This window comes from Copidosoma floridanum, unplaced genomic scaffold (genome assembly GCF_036245765.1).
Source record: "Copidosoma floridanum isolate Cflo_tuat_1 unplaced genomic scaffold, Cflo_Japanese_pri ptg000019l, whole genome shotgun sequence".
Lineage (NCBI taxonomy): Eukaryota > Metazoa > Arthropoda > Insecta > Hymenoptera > Encyrtidae > Copidosoma > Copidosoma floridanum.
Window position 1 is genome coordinate 4,141,797 of NW_028321896.1, and position 20,011 is coordinate 4,161,807.

The 20,011-nt window shown below is 44.9% G+C and overlaps 1 protein-coding gene across 1 annotated transcript in view; it reads right to left on the reverse strand.

The window, feature by feature from the left end:
• Mmp2 (Matrix metalloproteinase 2) overlaps positions 1-20,011 on the reverse strand; it is a 137,987-nt gene that overhangs the window by 14,083 nt on the left and 103,893 nt on the right. The window contains exons 4-5 of the mRNA XM_014356761.2: positions 9,452-9,601; positions 8,954-9,096 (exon numbers count right to left, since the gene is read on the reverse strand). Of these exons, the coding sequence (XP_014212247.2) occupies positions 8,954-9,096; positions 9,452-9,601 (293 nt within the window). The remainder of the gene's footprint in view (positions 1-8,953; positions 9,097-9,451; positions 9,602-20,011) is intronic.

Here is a 20,011-nt window from a genome sequence, read left to right on the forward strand (position 1 = left end):
TTTTTACGTTAAGGCAGGCTGCTGTAAAACTAACGAAATTCGCTTTAGTGACTTTTCATTGACTCGGGGTAATCTTATACATCACTTACGTGTAATTAAACCTGTACGAGCAAAAAAAAAAAAATAAAAAAATAAAAAATACGTACAGTACAAGTCCTGCATGGATTACTTTTCCCGTGAGATTTAAAGCGCAATATTCTGCGTAGCGTTTATGCCCGCCATAAAACAGCTGAATGACACTTTTTTTGGTGTCCTATTTTCATTCTTTTGAGCTTTCCCTCTTTCCTTCGTCACAATACCTGCGCCGTAATCTGTTTTCCCATAATATACCTGCAATCATCTAAAAATGAGTTTTGAAACCTTCTCGCTGAAGAGTATCCTGATTTATTACAAGCTCTCGTAGGAGATTGAAAATGAAAACCGAATCGTATATTCTAAAAATCTATTCCACACCTTCCCCCTGATAATAGAATACATCGACACACATCGTACGTAAGATTAATCGACATCGTCAAGCTCCATTCCCCCCAACTGTCGCACGGCTTATTACTCGAGAACCGCATCAATTGAATCTTCACGCCAATTAAGAGGGACGGAGAATAAGCGACGCTACGTGTCTCGCGCGGGACAGTCCATCCTCGTCCCCCGTGCGCGTAAATCCATTACCCCGAAACGTCTCCCGCACGCCCGAAAGATTGTCAAATGATCCTCTTCTTCTTCTTCTTCCACGTCAGCAGGTACTCCAGCTCCTCTTTCATCCCTTCCCTCGTTTGCTTTTTTGCCGGTTCCCTCTGCACCCGATTACCTGTGTGTACACATACATATACACGCTTCGCGACCTCGTTTTTCTTCTTCCTCCCCCTTCCCTCCCTTCTTTCTTCGGACTGAATTAAATTTGCTTCATTAATTTTGAGCCTTTTTTCGGCTCCCCTCGACGCGCCGGCTCTCCCGTTTTGTTCGCTCGGGCTCGTAGGTAACAATTTCAACACGAGCTCCCTCAAAGACAATTAAACCGTGACCTGACTTTACACTTTTTGTCACCCACGCACGTGCACGCGCTTTCGACATAAATCAATTCGCAGCACGGCTATCCTAAAAAGGATACCCCACAAATGAATCTAGGGGGGGGGGGGGGACAAAATCTCCAATCAGCCGCGCTCGCGTTATCGGAATTCCAAGTCGTTAGACGAGACGAACTGTATACCGAGACCTTGCACTTGCCCGTAAAAATTCGGGCCGGAACTTTGCCCCGGAAGCGCCGAAAGCATATATACATTTGTGTTGCGAATTTTCCTTTAGCGCGGAGAGAAAAGAAAGGGCGAGCAGCGCCGGGAATGAGTCGGAGGTATCGATTCCCCCGTTCATGGGTTTTCCACTCGCGAGCGACTGCAGGAGAAACTTCTCCGGGGTTGGGGGTGTCGTCCTTCTCCCTCTTCCTCGCTCGGAAAATTGCGCCCGGTTAAACCAAACTCAGCTGCGATGCTGTGTGGCGTACAGTGGTGTGTATGTACGGGCGCCGCTCTTGTGCAGGAGGAACACGGCCGTGACGTCGTCGAACACGCGATTCGAGTGGCTCTCGTGCGCTATAGCTCTCTTGCTTCAGACAATTGCCACCGGGAATTGGCTGGATTTCGTTCCGCGCGTGCGGCAATGTATAACTGTAGCAATCCCCATTGTACTTGTCTTTTTTTTTTCACCCCCCACCCCTTCCTCCTCTCTGTGAGTGTGTCTGTGGAGTTTTTTGTCCGTAGCCGATAAGAGAAAAGGAGAAAGACCGCTTTGTCGAATGGCGATACGGATGTGCCATTGTTTCGCTTTTAAATGTATAGAATTAGCCTGGGACTCCACGGCTTGTACATCGCGCTCAGAGCGAGGGAAAAAGAGATAAGTCCAACGACACGCGTATTGTCTGTGCTAATGGAGTCCATTTTTTTTTTTTTTCTTTTTCGGCAGCACGTTCGATTTTTAAGTTGATTCTTTGATTGCATGGATGTTAAAAAATTACAATTTCAAATCGTGCAGGCCTTTCAACCTCGTTTCTCTTGGTCAGAGCGCTTGGCTGCAATACCGTATCGATTCACTGACCCAAAAACCATAAAACGCTTTATTTCGTTATGTTGCCATTCCCACGTCTCAGTGCCCATTTCGGACGTGTCAACGATTCTCGAATCTAACAGTGATATTACACGGTCGCCAAAAAATCGATGTCGCGAGGACTTCTCGAGACAGTATGTGTACAGATACACCTCGCACATGCACGTGTATGCAAGCATGTCCTCTATTGGATTATTTATTGCTCGGTCGTGTGTTTCAATGATGCCTCACTCTCGTGACCTCGAAGCTCCAAGTATCGTAATGTTTTCTTCGAATCTCTCGACCGGTTAGCCACTTTTAAGAAGAAGCACTCATTTTGCGGAAGCCTTTGGCGAGGGTGAAATTCCCCTTTGTTGTGAGTATGGTCCAGCGGGTGTTTTCATTGGTGACCCACACACCGGCGTCGTGGGTCAGATATTTAATCCTCCACTTACTTTCCACACGTTAGCCAATATGTACACGCCTTCGCATACTTCGTATACTCGCCTTCGCATCAAAGTTCCCGATGGTCAAGCCACAAAACGGAGGGGTGCCAGCGGGGAGGGCGAACTTTAGTTTCGCATACTCGACACATTCCGCGGGCTGTAGGTTAAATGACGAGCAGCCGGCTCCTCCGTGCTCGCGGAAAGATTGTTGCGGGGGATTCAGGAGGGCTCACTGGAATCCGGAAGATTCTTCGCTCCTAATCTTTTGTGATTTCACGCGCTTGGCTTACCATTTCGATTCGATTTATCATGAGTTTAAGGTATACTCGTGTACTGCTTATACATAAATAATACCTACGAAGGTGATATTCGACGAAAAATAAGGGACCGAAATACAATATGCGATACACACACGCTCGGGAATCTCACTGAAGAAAAAATAGGGGAGGGGGTAAGAAAAATTTATAGGGAAAGAACATGTATATATATACCCACAGTTGATTTATACGCGATGAAATAACGTATTGAACGCAGGAGTGTGACACGTGTACGTCGTGGGAAGCGTGTGCGCATACAGCTTTTGGAAAAACGCAGGAGAGAGAGAGAAAAAATCGCAAACCGAACGTGACGTTTCGCTGTAAATAATGGCAAGGGCGTGTATCGCGTACCTCCCGAGCTCTATAAAGTAGCACGATTTTTTTTCGATTCTAGTTTAAATAATAAAAAAAAAGAAGAAAAAAGTTTTTGTTGTTCTTACAGCGTATTTTCGGTAAAAGTTTGATTTATTCCAGCGAATTTGGAATCGCAATCGGAGGAAAAACAAATAGACGAGATATTCGCGATTCGGGACTTTATTTTTTTTCCACAAAACCAGAGAGTCCAATAAATTTCGAGCCGATCGTGCAGCGAGTGGTATAATAATGGCATTAACCGAACGCGACGCGCAAAAGATTTACTCGTGTATACCCATATCATGTGAGTGGAAAAAACTCACTGGCTGCCTCGTACACCCATCCCCCTGGAATGAAATAATTGACGACAATAGCGGGACTAGGCTTTATTGCGGCTGCAACGCTGCTCGAACGGTGTACTATTAATCATACGCCCGATCGGAGGTGTACCTTTAATGTACCTGCGAATGTGGTCTTGATGCGCATGCATTTTCAAACTGCAGGTCACGCGAATTTATCCTTCGCTCCGAAGAGCTTTCTACACACACCCGCAGTACTAGCAAATACTTTGCTCGTCAATGGGAAAAAAAAAAGAAATTAATTTTTGCAAGCTCCCCCAAACGGCGTGAAAAGCACACGTAGGTACATGGGTACGCAGACCGGGTCTGTGGGCGAATGTCATGGGAAACTTTTTCAAGCGGTACAAAAAAGCCGCTCGCTTCCGCATTCCCTTTGGGAAAAAGCTCGCACGCGCGCGAACCCGTCACGCCATTCATCCCCTGCGCAATCATTATCGCGAGGGCGCGAGTAAACGCGCGTCGGGTGGCGTTCTTTGAGCTCCCGAGCAGAGAGAGAGAGAGAGGGGAGAAAAATAAAGAAAAAAAAATTCATCGCAAAGTGGCACGCGCGTCTCTCGCGTGTGCGGACGCGTACGTATAGACCTTTGAAACCTTGCTCGGTCTTTCAGAGGCGCGTGCGAGAGCTTGATGAAAGGGAGAAAAAAAAAAGATGGCACCAACTCCCTCGTACGGAATTAAGGCGCCGAAACGTACACGCGAAAGCTAATCTACTTTTCCCTTTGCGCGACGCGTCGGAGTAGCTATTCATTATTCCCGCTCGCGTGTCTTTCCCAGTCAGAGGGGAGTGGGGAAGCATCTCATACGGCGTCCAGGGAACAATGTCGCTGTGTTATTTACTCGCGTGCGCGGCCGAGTTGGGAGACGTCTAATTGTCGGATGAGGGGGGGGGAGGGAAGAGGACACGTGCACGCGCCGCTCCGTCTCTCCCTGCTTTTCCATTCGCAGCAGCGGCGCGAGAATATGGAAAGCACGGGGCGGATTGTTTAGCCGTGGAGGCGCGCTCGTAATGCGAAGTTAGTAGGTAGTTGGGAAGTTTCGCTGCCGGCTTTTGGCTGCAGCTGTAAAGAGCATTCGCGGGGAAATAAGTGCCGGGGACAGACTCGGGCGCACAATTGTTATTACACGGGCTTTATGGTACTTCAACGAGAAATAATGCTACGTATGTGATTTAAAAAAAAAAAAAAAAAAAAAATAGCAGTAATGATAAAAAAAGGAGACGCGTAGTACAAAGTATATTCATGCCCGAATCTGGACAAAGGAGACACCTGAGTTTCCACTCGCAGGCACGGCTAATGAGATTTCCAGCCGAGAATCTTTTGAAAGCTCCGAGCCTTCAGGAATTGCCCCGTGAGAGAGAACTCGTTACCCCCTCGGTTGGGCGAAAAACAAATCGGGCACGGCTGAAATCCGGAGGGCCGAGTGTTTTACAGCTGGCGTTGTTTGGTTTTACGCGGGTGCATTCACGAGCCCGAAAAATAACAGCGGCGCCCGTGCTAATCCAAACGTATTGCACTGCTCGCTCGATTCCTGCAATGGTTTCGCGTTAGGGGGGAAAAAAAGAAGAAAAAAAACAACAACAGATACACCGCGTGCGCAAAAATAATAAAGCCGCTCGTGTTTGTTTTGTCGTACGTGAAATCGAAATCTCGCCCTCTTTCGGGGAGGATGGGGTGGGCATGCACGATTCGCTTCGAGGGCACGTGTGTGTGTGTGTGTGGCTCTGTGCGCACGGAAATTGGAAAGAAACGAGAGCAAGTGGGAGGGGCCGAAGAGAAACGTCTCGCGGGAGATAAGGTGCAGCGTCGAATCGAAGAAGAAAGAGGCGGATGGGGTTGGTGATTGCAGGGGGTTAAAGGCGCGATCGTGACGTACGGAATGAAAGAGCCGGGGGAGATGCATGTATGCTTGTGTGTGCGAGAAGTAAGTAAAAGAGGGGGAGGGGAGGAGGATTAATCAACGATCGAAGAATACGGTGAATCGTGATCCTTGAGGAACGAACCCGAGGAATCTTTGAAAATGATGGTAATAAAAATCATCACGTCTGACCAAAAAATGCTTTTACTACTTGGCTGACGCTATAGACGAGATTAGGTCTTGTAGGAACAGCGGTCAAAATGAGCATTTGAAGAGATCCCGAAAGAGTAAATAACGTCGTGCCGCGAAAAGCACAGGGAGCTCTCCACTCTCGCGAGGGGAAATCGAGTATTAATGAAGTCGCCCCTTACACCTGCAGGACCCGCGGGTTGGCGAGTGTGCGACGCTATTACATATTACCTCTCCTTTACGCGAGAGAACGATGAAAGAGATAGGAAAAGGAGGGGACAAAGTAAAAGTGCGAACGGGACGAAGGAAAACTCGACGGGGCTAATCGGTTTTTTCTCTCCCCCTATCTCTCCGATCTCCGGGTTCGGGAGGTAGTTTCGAGACCCTCGGCCAACTGACGGTGAATAAGAAAATAACTTTCCAAGTCGGAACGGTAGCGGCAGCAGCACACTCGCTTAATTCTAATCGCCTCTGACTGTACCTCGAGCTCTGCTTTTTTTTTTGTTCTTGTTCCCTTCGAGCAGGCGCTACTTTGTGTTCACCGTTTTTCCACCGCTGCTACGTTGCCGTTGTTATTTTAATCGGAAAATACAGTCTCGTCGCGCTCTGCAGGTACCATTAGGGTGGAGAACACGGCTGCGAGTTTCTCATTGAACTAGACGACAGCTGGCGGACAAAGTACATCATGACACGAGCTCATCTTCTTTTTGATTGGGGTTGCCATATACTACACACATTGGAGAGATAGTTTGGTTTTAATATTTTCATCAGCGAGAAAGTTTGCATCGAAAATATTATATCGATTTCCATCAGTATCCAACGCGTTACACGAGCTTATCCTCTCGAGGTTCTGCGACAGCTCGAATTTCGGCAGCAAAAGGGTACAGACAGGAACGAGGCAGTTCGCCGTCGTCATCCAGCACGTCACGCTCGTCTAGCAATATTTCGATCGTTGGCCAAAGTGTCCCCACGCATATACACGCTACGGCGGACTAAATTGCCTGTCAGTTTTCAAGTTTTAGTCACGCAAGCCCCACGTGACAAGTGTTCCGCGTTTCCACACCCTGTGCACCTGTATTCTCGTCACTGCGTCGGCATGACAGCTTTGCAGTTGAATGACAGCCCAAGGCTGTGCAGCCTCACGGAAGAAAGATCGGGTCGGGTGTATTGTACGTGCGAGGTGAATTTGGTTGATTTTTCGGATTGTTCTCTCGCGCTGGTTGAATGATTTAAATTGGCCGCCTGTCTGAACCTCACGAATGTGGAAATTTTTCGTGAAAACACCGATGGGTGTTCTACCTTTTAACGTGCGTGTACGTGGAAAAAATCTCGTGGTTGGCTGCTGCGATTGTAATTAACTTTTCGGGCGTTGACTCGACGACAAGCCCATGGGGGGGTGTGACATTTATTTTTTCGACGGCGCAACGAGACGAAGGAGACGCGGAATCGTAAAAAGAGAGAGCCCTGCGTCCCTCGTTTCAGCAAATTAGACTAAAAGAGCGGAAATAGTCGTTGGTAGGGAGAGACTAACGCTCAAATCCATGTCCGAGTGGGCGTTACTTTTTTTTCACCATTTTTTGTGTTTGCAAAAGCTTGAAAATTACCAGGGCGTGAGTAGTGTAGGAACTCTGTCGTCTTTAATCAGCTAAAAATGGCGTGCAAGGACAAAGAAGGGGTTTTTAGGTTGATAGGTTTCTACAACTCTTGATATTGTTAAAGCTGGTGAATCCATTGGTAAAGCTTTTATCAAAAACAAATATTTGCTTGATAGAGAACACCAATAAATAATCAGAGTGGTGGTATTTTAATCAATCGACAAGTGCGATGGTTATCTTTTAAACGGTTTGTATCTCTACAAGTCAATTGAAGTTCCACTTGAGAAATTTTGTAAATTGAATTCTTTTTTTTTTTCATAAAAAAAAATAGAAACTGTTATTTGATCGAATGTAAAAATAATATCCAATGGAACAAATGAAAAGCAAACCGAGTTAAACGATAACTTTGTGAGCGGTTGAATTGCTTTCGAAAAATAAAAATGTCAATACCGGTACTTACGGACAACTTGTAGATCCAGACGGGCCGCGCGACGAAACTTTCAAAATGTGCCACTAAATAAAAAAAATCACTTTAAATCAAGGACAGCGCGTTAATTACCGCGAAAAACTTTTGGCTCATCTTCTTTCGTCGGTGCAATACCTCACTCAATTGAGAACTCGTCAGTCGAGGAACTGCAAGGAAATTGCACGTCCGACTTTCTTTTTTTTTTTTTTTTTTTTTTATTCCACACCACCGGGCTAAATCGAACGGACCTCGTTCCTCGGATCGACTCGATTGTTCTTAGCACGCCCGCGTACACAGAAAAGGCGTCGAGAATAAATAGTCGGGCTGTAGGGATACTCGCGAGAAAGAAGCCGTGGGCTAATTGAATCGGCCGTCCCGGAATGGAAAGAGACCGTAAATCGAGGGAAATTCACGGGCGCCCTGTTTTTCGACTTTGTTTTCCATTAACTCACCCCTTATTTCATCCCCTCTATCCCCCCATTGACCCGCTTCGAAAGTATCGCATTCGTTCGCTGGATTGGTTGTGTATATACCGTATAACCTATATACGCATACACACAGTTCCAGTAGTAGAAAAAGGGTCGATTTTGTCGTAGCGGTTGTTTTGTTCGCGCTTCTTTTTCTCGCTTCTCGACGCGGGAGACGATAAATCCGTCTCAATGAAAGCCAAACATTTGTACACCGGCCGATTCTCGCTCTAGCGTCCCAGAGCCCTGGGGCTGCAACCCATTCGGCCGGCGCTCGCGCCATTGTTGGCTCCCACTCTCAGCTTGGCTATCCTCCTTTTTGCCACCAGCTCGAAGCGGGGCGTTGAATTAGCGGCCGGAAACTGCGGGACACGCCGGGTATTAATGGGTGGCGAAACACGCGTGATTAAACGAAACGGGGGACGAGATTCGGCGGGGCATCTCTCGCTCGACACGCCCGGATCGTTTTTCATCGTTTTTGTGTGCACGAACTATTTGTGGGTATACAGTGTTAAAATGACTGCAGTGGGTTTTCGTGCACCGTTTTTATATTTTTGACGACTTATACATTTACGTTGATGTGCCATAAAAATGTCAAAAGAGATGGGGACGCATCCGCGTAAAGGCAAATCATTCGCGAGTGACCATAATTCTTTGCATTCTTTGCCATTCACAGCTCGGTACGCTTAGCTCAGCATTATTCAACGGGAGTTAAAACAACGTCGGCATACATGCTTTTGTACATTTTTTTTTTTCCCACTGTCAGTCATTCGCAAATGTGTACAAAGAGATTGAAAAAAAAAAAAAAAAAAAAAAAAAGAGGTCCTGCTTACCAGACTCGATGTCGGTGTTTCCTACGGTCCACTCCTCGTCCTCGTCAAAGTGGGCATCACCGCCACGGCCCGAGCCAGGAAAGAAAGCATGAGCCAGTATGCTCCCCCTGCCGTCGAAGGTGTATCCATCGCCGTGATTGCCCCTGAAAAAAATCACACGAAAACGTTAAATCTCCGATCCATTACTCCATTTTGTTTGTGTCTCCAGCATAGCTGAAATTTCATTGTTCGCGGTAAGGAGCTGCTTTTTCCGAAAAATAGTCTTTGCTACTTTCGTTGAAAAGTAGAGGTCAAAAACTCGTGACGGGAGGACTGAGATTTTCCAAAAATCCGCGTCAGAGGTGGGTATATAATACACATACGCACAACGTAAGATAGCCATTTATGTACATTTATTTTCCAAAGTTGAGAAAAGACTGCGGCTCCCCACCTTGGCTTAAAAAACTTTGAAAGTAAGTTGGGAAAAGGGGTGTGTGGGGTGGGGGGGAATTGACTTACCTGTGGAAGGAGATGACGATGTCGGCGTCGTCGCTGTCTGGTAGCTCCCGGAACGTGAGGTTGCTGTGTTTCTCCCATAACTGAAGCGCTAGGTTGAACTCGTTTCTCGCCTCGTAGTATTGGAGTCCTCGGGGAGTCGGATACTTCAAGCTGCACGAACAGGCAAAAAATTCGATTTCAGTGTTGATTTATGGTTGTAAAAGTGTATTCCTATACAAATTACATCTCATAACTCTGATGGTGAAGAATGTAAAGTACGCGTAAAGGCTATACACTTGCAAGATCATGGAAATTTAATAAAGTATATCGTGAATCGTTTCGATAACGAATACAACAATAATACACGAACGTTTAAGATATTTGTTTAATAATAACCAGAGACGGGCCCTCCCTCCAACACTACGAATATCCTCGAGTAGGTATAACAAACATATACTATGTGTGACAAATTAAAATCTCTATCGCTAAAAGTGTCCTACGCTGTCTGAAAACTTCCAAGTAGAACAAGCAAAGTATGGTCAGGCACGCACGTCAAATACTTTGATTTTCTCAAAAACTTGGAATTGCAAAGCCTCTTCAACTTCTTAACCAATGAAAAAAAAAAAAAAAAATGATGTGATAGTCACACATAACAGTAGGAGTCGCAAAAAAGTACGGTGCATCGTATGTAAGTAGAACAAGCAAATGGGGTCAGACACGAGCGTCAAATATCCATTGTACCGATAACTTGGAATCGCAAGGAACTTTCAGCTTCTGCTGCGCTAAAAAATGGGTAATAATTAACGTTTCACTTTACCAGCATTTATACACACGCAGCACACGCTCAGGTCGAGGGCTCGTGCTAGCGGACAAAAGCGCCATTTCCGGCTTGTTCGCGGAAACTTTGCAAATTCATCATCCCGCGGGGGTATTATACCGAGTCCTCTCTTTCCACATCTCAGAGTTTGCGCCACTGAAATACGAGAGTTCAGCAACGCACGTAAGCAGCACCGGGGACTGTGTAGTCCCGCGACTACAGACGGGCAGGGGCGTACGTAGCATCCTGGGGCGAGGCGTAAGCCGAAAAAGATAAAACCTCACCGTCCGGCCGAGTAATTAGCGGGAGAGAATTAATTAGAGACAGCAGATTGAAGTAATTGCATGCCTGGACTTTGCAACAGCCACGGCCATTAGTATAGTTGGCGCTTAAGCGGCGACTGAGCTCAGGTCCGCGGTCTCTAGCCTTCTTACTTCTCCTCTAAATTACAACCACAAATCCGAGGATCGCGAATGGAAATTAATTGCCTGCGGTGGGAAAACAGTGCCCGCTGTTGCCGCCCGCTCCTCTCCAAATCGTCACGTCGCAACTTTTTACTTTTGCTCTGCGGACTTTTGTCTTCATTTGAATCACCTAGCCCCGCGTGATGCTATCTCTTTATTACTTGCCTTTAATCGTAAACACTGTGATCAAAGTGCATTTATTCGGTAACGGAAGTAGAAACAGAAATGAAATTCGCTCCCTAGCAGGATGTAGATGGAAAAACAGGAATCGCTACGGTGGGGGGGGGGAGAAGGAAAAATAAGGAAAGGTCGAGAGCTGAATATCCGAGAGATCGCATCAAAGGAGAAGGAGGATCACCAGGGCAAAAGCTGCGGGCTCCTTTGCTCTCGAGACGGTGCGTGAAATTGACGGCGCGGAGACTAACGAACGCTACCCTTGAGCAGACGAAGGAGGAGAAGAGGTATACATGTATACGCCTAATGAGACGGAAAATAATATCCACGGGGAATCTTGCGAGGCGGAGCGTTATTACGACGCTGAATAAATTCGCTCTCGGAAGTTGTATCCCTCTGCAACGATACGCTTGTTCCCCAGCTCCTGTTAGCAATTATTATACTTTTTTCGATGTAGGGCCAACCTTTATTTTTTTCATTTAAAATGAATCCATAAATTCATCGATTGGATTCGTTGGTGATGAAAGAAAAAAAAAAAAAAAGGAAAAAAAAAGGAGAAGCAGAACTGTACGCTACGTATTGTTGGCTTGAGTGATCGGGTGGAGAGCCCTCGAGAAAATCAAGCGGAAATGAAAAAGTAAAGAAGAAAACGCGAGATGGAGGGGCGAAGCGGAGCTCGTGTTCGTGACGGCTAGGGGGCTCGATGAATCGACAATCAGGCTCGAGGATGAGGCTTTCGACGCGGATATTGCGCTCGCACGATCGCACAATGAGAATCACTCGTCGGGGGCTCGATCGGAGCCAAGCCTCGATGCGTTCTCGAAGTGACGGCAAGCCCCGAGCGTAATCGAAGCTTTTTATTTATCAATATTATTTCTCATGTTATTTCGAGAACGCTGATCCATATATAAGGTGTGCGCAAATTTACATTTCCCCGCTGCGGAATTCGAGAGCCAGACGGGGGGAGGTGCGAAAAAATTTCAATTTGTTTTCGACAGCCAGGGAATTTGCGAAATGCCGATGGAACAAAAAAAAATTCCAATCTAAAACGTGTCGCAAGTAAGAGCCTCAACGAGCACCGAAATCAGGATTGTTCCCAATTTTCGCGACTTTATCCCGAAAAATCCAATACCCGGGTCCGCGCTCGAGGAAGATTTATCACCAGCCGTGCGTGGACCAGAAACAGAAGATCGAGTCCCGGGCGTTGGTACAGTGGTATGCGGAACAGCAGGGGCTCGTCGAAAAATACAACCCTCCCCTACAGTGTACCCGTACGTCAAAAGGCTCAGGGGCTCTGCACGCCAATCGAGTTGATCGTCGAACAATAGCCGGCGATTGATCGAGAGCCAGCCAGCGCGTGTACGGTCTTGGTGGCTGTCCTCTATGTCATGTCTTTTGTCACCAGTATCGTCAAACACACGCGCTTGTTTTCATTTTTTTTTTTTTTTTTTTTTTTTTTTTTTTTTTTTTTTTTTTTTTTTTTCCTATACATAGCTCCCCCTCCCTCCCTTCACTGCCAGTTTGCGCGCGATTTTTCCGCACGAGGGCGCCAATTAACCCAGATAATACAGCTATCAAACTGATTTGCAGAAAGACAGGAGAACCGAAAAATAAAACAAAAAACCGGAGTGCTGTATTTATTTTTCGTTTCAGGATTGACGCGCCTAGCCCTGGCGGAGTAGTCAGTGCCGTAGAAATGCTTTTATATCAGAATTTGCAGTAGATTACCGAGCCAGACCACTGTCAGTCTCGCACGACAGGGCTCTTGGCCACGAGCGCGCTGGTGAATAATTCGCACGGGATCTTGTGCTGGTACACGCGTGGGTTTCTCTCTTTTTTTTTTTCACTCTTTTAATGCTGGCGGAGGGGAGAAGGCTAGATGGAAGGGCAGGCTAAGCTCGAGAAAGAAACTAAATTTTTTGTTTTTCACCCGGATGAAGGAAAATTATTGTTACGTATCATCAAATTTTGTCGAATTTGAGATTATTGTTTTGATAAGATTCATCACGTTTCACGACCATAGATGTACAGACCTAAAGGGAGAGCTGTGAAATATGATTTTACAATATATTCTTCAAGATTTACTCCATTGTTTTAAACAAATAAATAAAAACAGTGTAAAGGTTTATTTTTTTGAGATCTGTAACGTTACCTTCGAGGCCGAATGCGTAAAATATCTTTTCAAGTTGTAATGGTGAAAAAAGAACTTTATCGATATTTCAATATCAACTTTTTGAAAGTAGAGAGTATGGGAAGCTACATTATTTTGAGATCCGCAGCTTTTCCCAACTCAATATTCGTGGATCTACAATTCAACGTAAAAAGTTACGTGCTAAAATGTTAATTAGAGTTTAAAAAATCAACAGTACGATCATTCATGAAGTCCGAAACGTGCTTAGTTTGGAGAAAAGAGCGGTAAAGTAGAACAGCTCAGCGTTCGGTCAGACGGGCACTGAATTTAACATTTCGTAGGTGTTCATTAAAAAATCTCAACTGAAAGGAGCATTTGAGAACTGGAACAACGAAACCCAACTCCATCGATGAGCAAGGAAGTTTTTCAAACACTCAAATCACTGTGATCGACCGGTAACTAAATATCAAGAAAAAAAAAAAAAAAAAAAAAAAAAAGATCCAAAGTAACGCGTGTAACGCTCGACAAGCGGGTCAAAGCTAACTTTTGAAAAACGCCAGCCTATCACGCTCCCGCCATGCTCACGTACCCTTACCTCGCTTAAGCTCAAAGCAAATCTAGAATGCAGCAGCACGCTTCGAACAACCGAAACACGTACTGCGTATACCTATACGTAGGGTGAAAGCTGCAACATACACGGCTAAACGCACAAAGAGTAGGGTAGATACCGCCGCATCGTCACGTATAGGTAGACGTATGTACGCCGGGACGACGAGCACGAGCTACTGCTGTAGGGTATGTGTGTATATGCTTTATCCGGCGATTTGCACGTCAGTAGATAAGACCGAGTGTAGTCAGACGACAGCGTTCGCGTATGTATCTGGCGCACGTGCGAGGCTCTCGCGAGTAGATACTTGTGCGTAAGCGGGCTGGTTCCCCATCGTTGCCACCGGTCCTCTGATTTTTGGAGGTTCACGGGGAGCATGTATAAGCGCTCGAGTTGCTTTTCCACCGACGTGATGCCGTGGGTTACTCTTTGACTAGTGTCCCGGGCGACTCTTTCTTTTTATTTCCTCGTTGTCGAAAACCAATATCAAACAAACAGCAAAACAAGCGTCCTCTCAGCTCGAGGCTTTCAATTAAAAATATCTCTTTTTTTCCTCTCTTTCCTCCTCTGCAAACTCGCTCCAATTACAGTAGACGACGGGCGACGACGACGACTCCCGTGTTTACTTGTTTTTCAGTGCTCATCGTGTACGTGCACTCACAGCGGCTCTTAGATCTCGAGTATACCTCCGACCCTAAGTCACACTCCTCGGCTGGTCCATTCGTTCCCTTTGTCTCGGTTATTAGGCGACCTGCTTCGGGAATTTCAATCCAGCCCTTGATTACTATTGCGCACCGCGCGTCCTTTATTTGAATTTGCGAGGTATTGTTTTTGCCTAGTGAGTTGGGCTGCGGCGTTATTGGATCGATCGGAGAGTGTATCGGTACGGTTGCCACGGTTGTATAGCGGTGCTGATCCACAATACAGTGACATTGTCATTCGAGCTGTTTTAGAGTGGTTTTTCAATTAATTTAATTCCTCTCTCTGTGTTTGATACTACCAAAAATCGTTTGCTTGACTCGATCATCTTGAATTTCATCATGAGTTGCACACAGTTCAACTGTTAATACGTTTATTGGAAATCCATACTCCAACTTGACGTTCATTACAGTAGTTGCAGGATCAGCTATTACGTTAATACATTCCACAGAACGTTTGAGAAACAATTGCAATTATGAACGTGTACAATCTGTGATGGAATTTATTCAGGCTTCTTGTATTTATTACTTGTAAAGCTGATTGATGAATACTCGATGCACGATTTATGGACTTGGCTGGTTGAAAACAATTGTTAATTCACGTCGACGCAAAACACGTTAAACGGGAAATTTCAACGATACATCAACAACGCGTTCATCAGCTTTAAAAGGGTGAAGGGGAAGCAGTAAAAACTTTGAGCGGTTATGCAAGCGCAAGACAAAACGAATTGCTTTCCTCAACCGAGGAGAGGGAGAGAGAAAAAGTCTCGTTATACCTCGAAGTAAATCTTATTTTCATCCGACGCTTAAGGCGCGCTAAAGCTGCATTTATCGACTCATTTTTCTCGCGGAGGAATGATGATCAAACGAAACGGAGAAAAATGAAAATCCTCGGGTAACGCCCGGCAGTCGGTTTCTCTCTCGCTGGTCCTCTGTTTCTCGACAGCCAATTTCAAAGTGTCGCAAAACGACATTGCGGACAGTTTCCGCGAGTTCCCTTGTAATCGACATCGAAATAGAGGGAGGAGAGGAGGATCCTGTGGAACAAGAGCTCCTCTTAATTTCGCCCGGGCTAATCGACGAGGAAGCGATATCACGCCATAAAACGTGTACCACTCTTCTCTTGGCCGCTGACCGCACGGAAGCGGTCGACCGAGGCAACAGCCGTTGAGAAAATAGAGGATGATCCGTAACTGCGGCAAAAGGACGAAGGAGGAGACAATGGACGGGAGGAGAACAAGGACGTATGTACGAACCGATTGATGCGCTCAATTAAGGTCTGCGGCTCTTTACTTTGATTTAATTTTTTTTTTTTTTTTTTTTGGGGGGGGGTAGAGAGTTTGGATTTCAAAGGAGAAAAAACTACGACTACGCTGTATGATACCTTTCTTCCTCCTTCTTCAGTCTAAGGGCAAACAAGGGACACTTTGTCAGCCGAACGGAAAAACAGTCCGAGGAATCCGAGCTAGCACTGTCACGGCAATAGAGTTTGGATGAAATTCGATAATAGCCCAAAACTGGGCCAAACAAGTCGCAGTGGCAACTTTTCGTAACTCCTTGAAGGGAACAACAGGAAGGAATCAAATAAATTTACCGTAGGAGGGAGAGGAGGGGACGAAAAATAGGTGGCAACAGCAGCAGAGCACATGTCCTGGGCACGTACGCGAGCTCGGGATATATATTGTTGGAGCGCAGCCGCGTGCACTTGTATGCTTCTTCCTTGGGCCGAGCTACTCCTTTCGAGTTGGAGAAAGACGGTCCGGAGGCGCTGTCGTTACTGCCCCGCTCTCATGAAGTACGTACGGACCGCTTGCGTTGCCACGAGTTTTCCTTTCCTTTTTCTGCTGTTTCACGCTCGGCTCAACTCTCCGTGTGCAGTGTCACGCTTCGATTCTCGTTGCTTCTTTTTTTATTTTTTTTATTTTTTTTGTCTCATTTTTTTCGATCGAGTCGTGCAAACAATAGTCGCTTTTTTTCCACAGCGGGTACAGGGGCTTCTGTATACTGTCTTTCGTTTGTTTCATCCCAAACTGTGTTACTTGTGTTTTAGTTTGTTACACTAACCGTACGGGCTGATGGAGTTTTGAAAATTTTATCATTTCGTGTTTGATACTACTTTTGTAACTTTTTTTTTTTTTCAACTACAGAGCTAGTATAATTTATGGAATCTGTGCTCAAACTAAGAAATACATTAACGCAAAAAGCAACTTTACGGAATAACTTGCATATAAAAGCTGATAAAGACTTCCGTCATTTAGAAAAAATAAAAAAAATAAAAAATAAAAATAAAAAAATCGAAAATCCTAAATTACAGTGCATTTATTCTAGTCGTCGATCAAGGACTTTTTTGCCCCGTTTGCCCGATACTTGGTTTATTTACCTTTGCTACCCTCGTTTTTCGCGCAAAAGCCATCCCTTCTTTTTTTCTGTGTTCCACTCGACGTGTTTGTTCCTGGCAATCGCTAGATAAAGCTCGAGCTCGCAGGAAAATACTCGCTGCCGAGGTACACGCACACATCGCAACAGGATATGAAAACGTAAAGTTACCTTTTATTTATTTATTTATTTATTTTTTGTTTCACTGCAGTTACCTACCATTGTTCAATACACGAATTTCAGTGCTAGATAATTGAATGACAAAAATACAAACGTTTTGGTGAATGTAAATAACGTTAATTATGTACCCCAGTTATATTAATAATAATAATAATAATAATAATAATAATAATAATAATGATGATGATGATGATGATGATGATGATGATGATGATGATGATGATGATGATGATGATGATGATGATGATGATGATGATGATGATGATGATGATGATGATGATAATTTTCTTACGCTAGAGAGCCCCCCCTAAAACAGGATACGAGTTATTACGTGATTCGACGATAGTAAGGGACTTTGATCATACCGTAATTAACGCCCGAGCAATTACAAGCCTTCCAGCGGAGTTTGCCTGCGTTATACACGTGGCAGCTGTAACGCAATTTAATATTAATTTTACACCCGTACTCGGGGTCTCGTTGAGCGCGCAGGCTTGGAACGAAATATCCTAGCTACGGTCCTTTTTTTTGCAGGACGTTGACTCGAGAAAAACATGAAGTTAAAGAGTAAGGGGTTTTTTTTTTTTTTTTTTTTCTAATTACCGAAATTACGAAACGACGAAAAATATATACGAATTTGAACTGGTCGCCAAAGCGCGTGATTACGTAAGGAATATTTTGAAAACCCTCCATCTAATCGAAATGTAAAGTTGGCATTTGCATGCAAACGGGAATTTGCATTCATCTGAGATGACGCGGAGAAAATTCATTTTTCATTCCCACAAATTATTCATGAAGAGTTATACGCTGACGTACTGCAAAATTTGAGATGTTAAAACAGAGCGAGTTGGCTTTTTGTTCTGTCCCTCTGTTTCGTTCTGATACGATGATCTTCGTTTGACTTATTTAACTAAAAATTAGAACACGTAACAAATAACTATACTCCTGGCGAATCATACACGGATGTATATACGTATATGACATACGACACGAGACAGCACCGAAAAATGGCTATCGAAAGAAGGGCATGAATAATACGTCACGATTCGCAAAATACGGGAAATGTGGAGCGCAAAAAAAGCCGCCGTACGAGAGCTGCGGATGAAAAAAGATACGCGGTATGATGCATCGCTCCCTTGGCCTGCCATCAGCCAAATGAGCCTTTCTTTCATATACACACGTACACTTAACTGTATACATACTTATGTATCCATATGCATACATTAGTAGTTTCTCTTTTGGGTCTCGATTAATCATACCCAGGCAGTTTTTTGCACATGGAAAAAAAAAAGAAACCACGAGTATAAACAAGAGAGCGAGACGTGCACGAGAAGGAGGACATGCAGGAAAAAAGAACCAGAACTTACTATGCATGAGCTTGCATAAAATCGAAGCTATACCTACTACACGCGGCAGCAAGAAAGTCTGTAGAAGAAAGAATAAAGTTGTTGTTAAAAATGAGCGATGAATCGGTAAGGCGCATGTGTTTGTACGGCCAAGGGAAGGTGGAATTTAAAATTGTTCGCTGAAATAAAAGCCGCGAGACTTGAAAAATAGAGAAGAGCCGAGAAAAGACGTCGCAACCGGAGGACTTTATAATGGCATGAAAATGGAAGGGGCTGTACTCTCGACTCGAGAAACTCAATTATTCCGACGTTGAAGCCACTCCCGTCAAATTGGCGAAGCTACGATTTGATTTTCTACTACGGTTAAATGTTTGTGGTACACAAAGGATTGTCTTTGAAAAATGTGCCATTTACGCGATAAAAATACCGCACTTGTCAAAAGACAACGTATGTATGTGAAAAAAAAAAAAAAAAAAAAAAAACCAAACCGAACGAGCGTGTACGACGATTATTCAGCAGCGCGATCGAATTAAAACGAGCGGCAACTTAAAATTCACGCATGGCGAGTGTACAACGGAGGAAAGGGGAAAGACTCATTCATCCGGGAGGAGAAATAAAAGGCGATCGTTCGGTCGGAATACACCTATATATTACGTCAGCAAATCCCTAGCAGAGGCTGAAAAATGCTCGGTAAATTTTTCCTCATGCATATGTAGATTGAGGGCTAAGGGGGGAGGGAGCGGGAGAAGCGGAATGGGGCCATTGCGGGGCGAGTGACCCCCGCAGTGTTCAGGTGAGATCCTCGGACGATTTAAGAGCTCTCGTCTTTTCCTTCCTCGTCGCTAAATCGTTAAATAAATCGCGTCGAGTCCTGCATGGCACCCAAGCGTACTCAAAATCTCGGAAAATAACGCGGGGATGTTATTGAAGGTGCAGCGCGGAAATGATTTCTCTCTCCTTATGGCTTTTTTTTTTTTTTATTTATTTTCAATTTCGGCAATCGCATTATTCGCAGCATTTGCACGTGATATTCCGTTGAATGGATTTTTATCGCTAGGAAAATGGTAGCACCGCGAGCTATTGGGGACGAATTGGGATTCATTCGAGCCGAAAATTCAAGTTTCTCAGCGTGAAATCCGTGGGAAAAAAATTTTTCGCTGAAACTCACAACACCGACTGAAGCGCGCAATAAAACGTGGAAATGTAAATATACCGGGGGGAAGTGTAAACACAGCATCTTTTTTTTTTTTTTTTTTTTTTTTTTTCATTTGTTTCGTAGTGCGCATCAGCATGTACATACCCAAGGTAGACACACAACGCAAGATTGCACCAAGAGGAAAAATACATGTTCCCAGCGCTACATATTATGAACGGTACGATTTACATTTTGCCTCTGAACAAAGTAAACGTCAGGAAATGCGTCTTTTATCCGGTAGATATTCAAGCGAAAAAGAGCACGAAAAATAGGAACATAACAGAGGCACACATTCGTATCGAGTTCAGTTTAGCATTAAAATGAAAAAAGATCAGAGGTTCTCCGTTCGAGCTCTTGAAAACTTTTGCCAGCGTGTCGGTAATTCGGTATATGTATATTGTAAGCTTCGAAGTCGGTGTGCAGCAAACCAGTCCTCTCCCGTGCACTTGATTATACTCGATACCGATCAGTCGAGTCGAATCCTCCGTACACCGTACACTCTTTCGTCCGCGTAACTCCAGCCCCTTATCCTCGACCACGGGGCACATCCGCGCGATCGTCTCGGCGTACCTACGTAAAAGACCACCCCCTCCCTG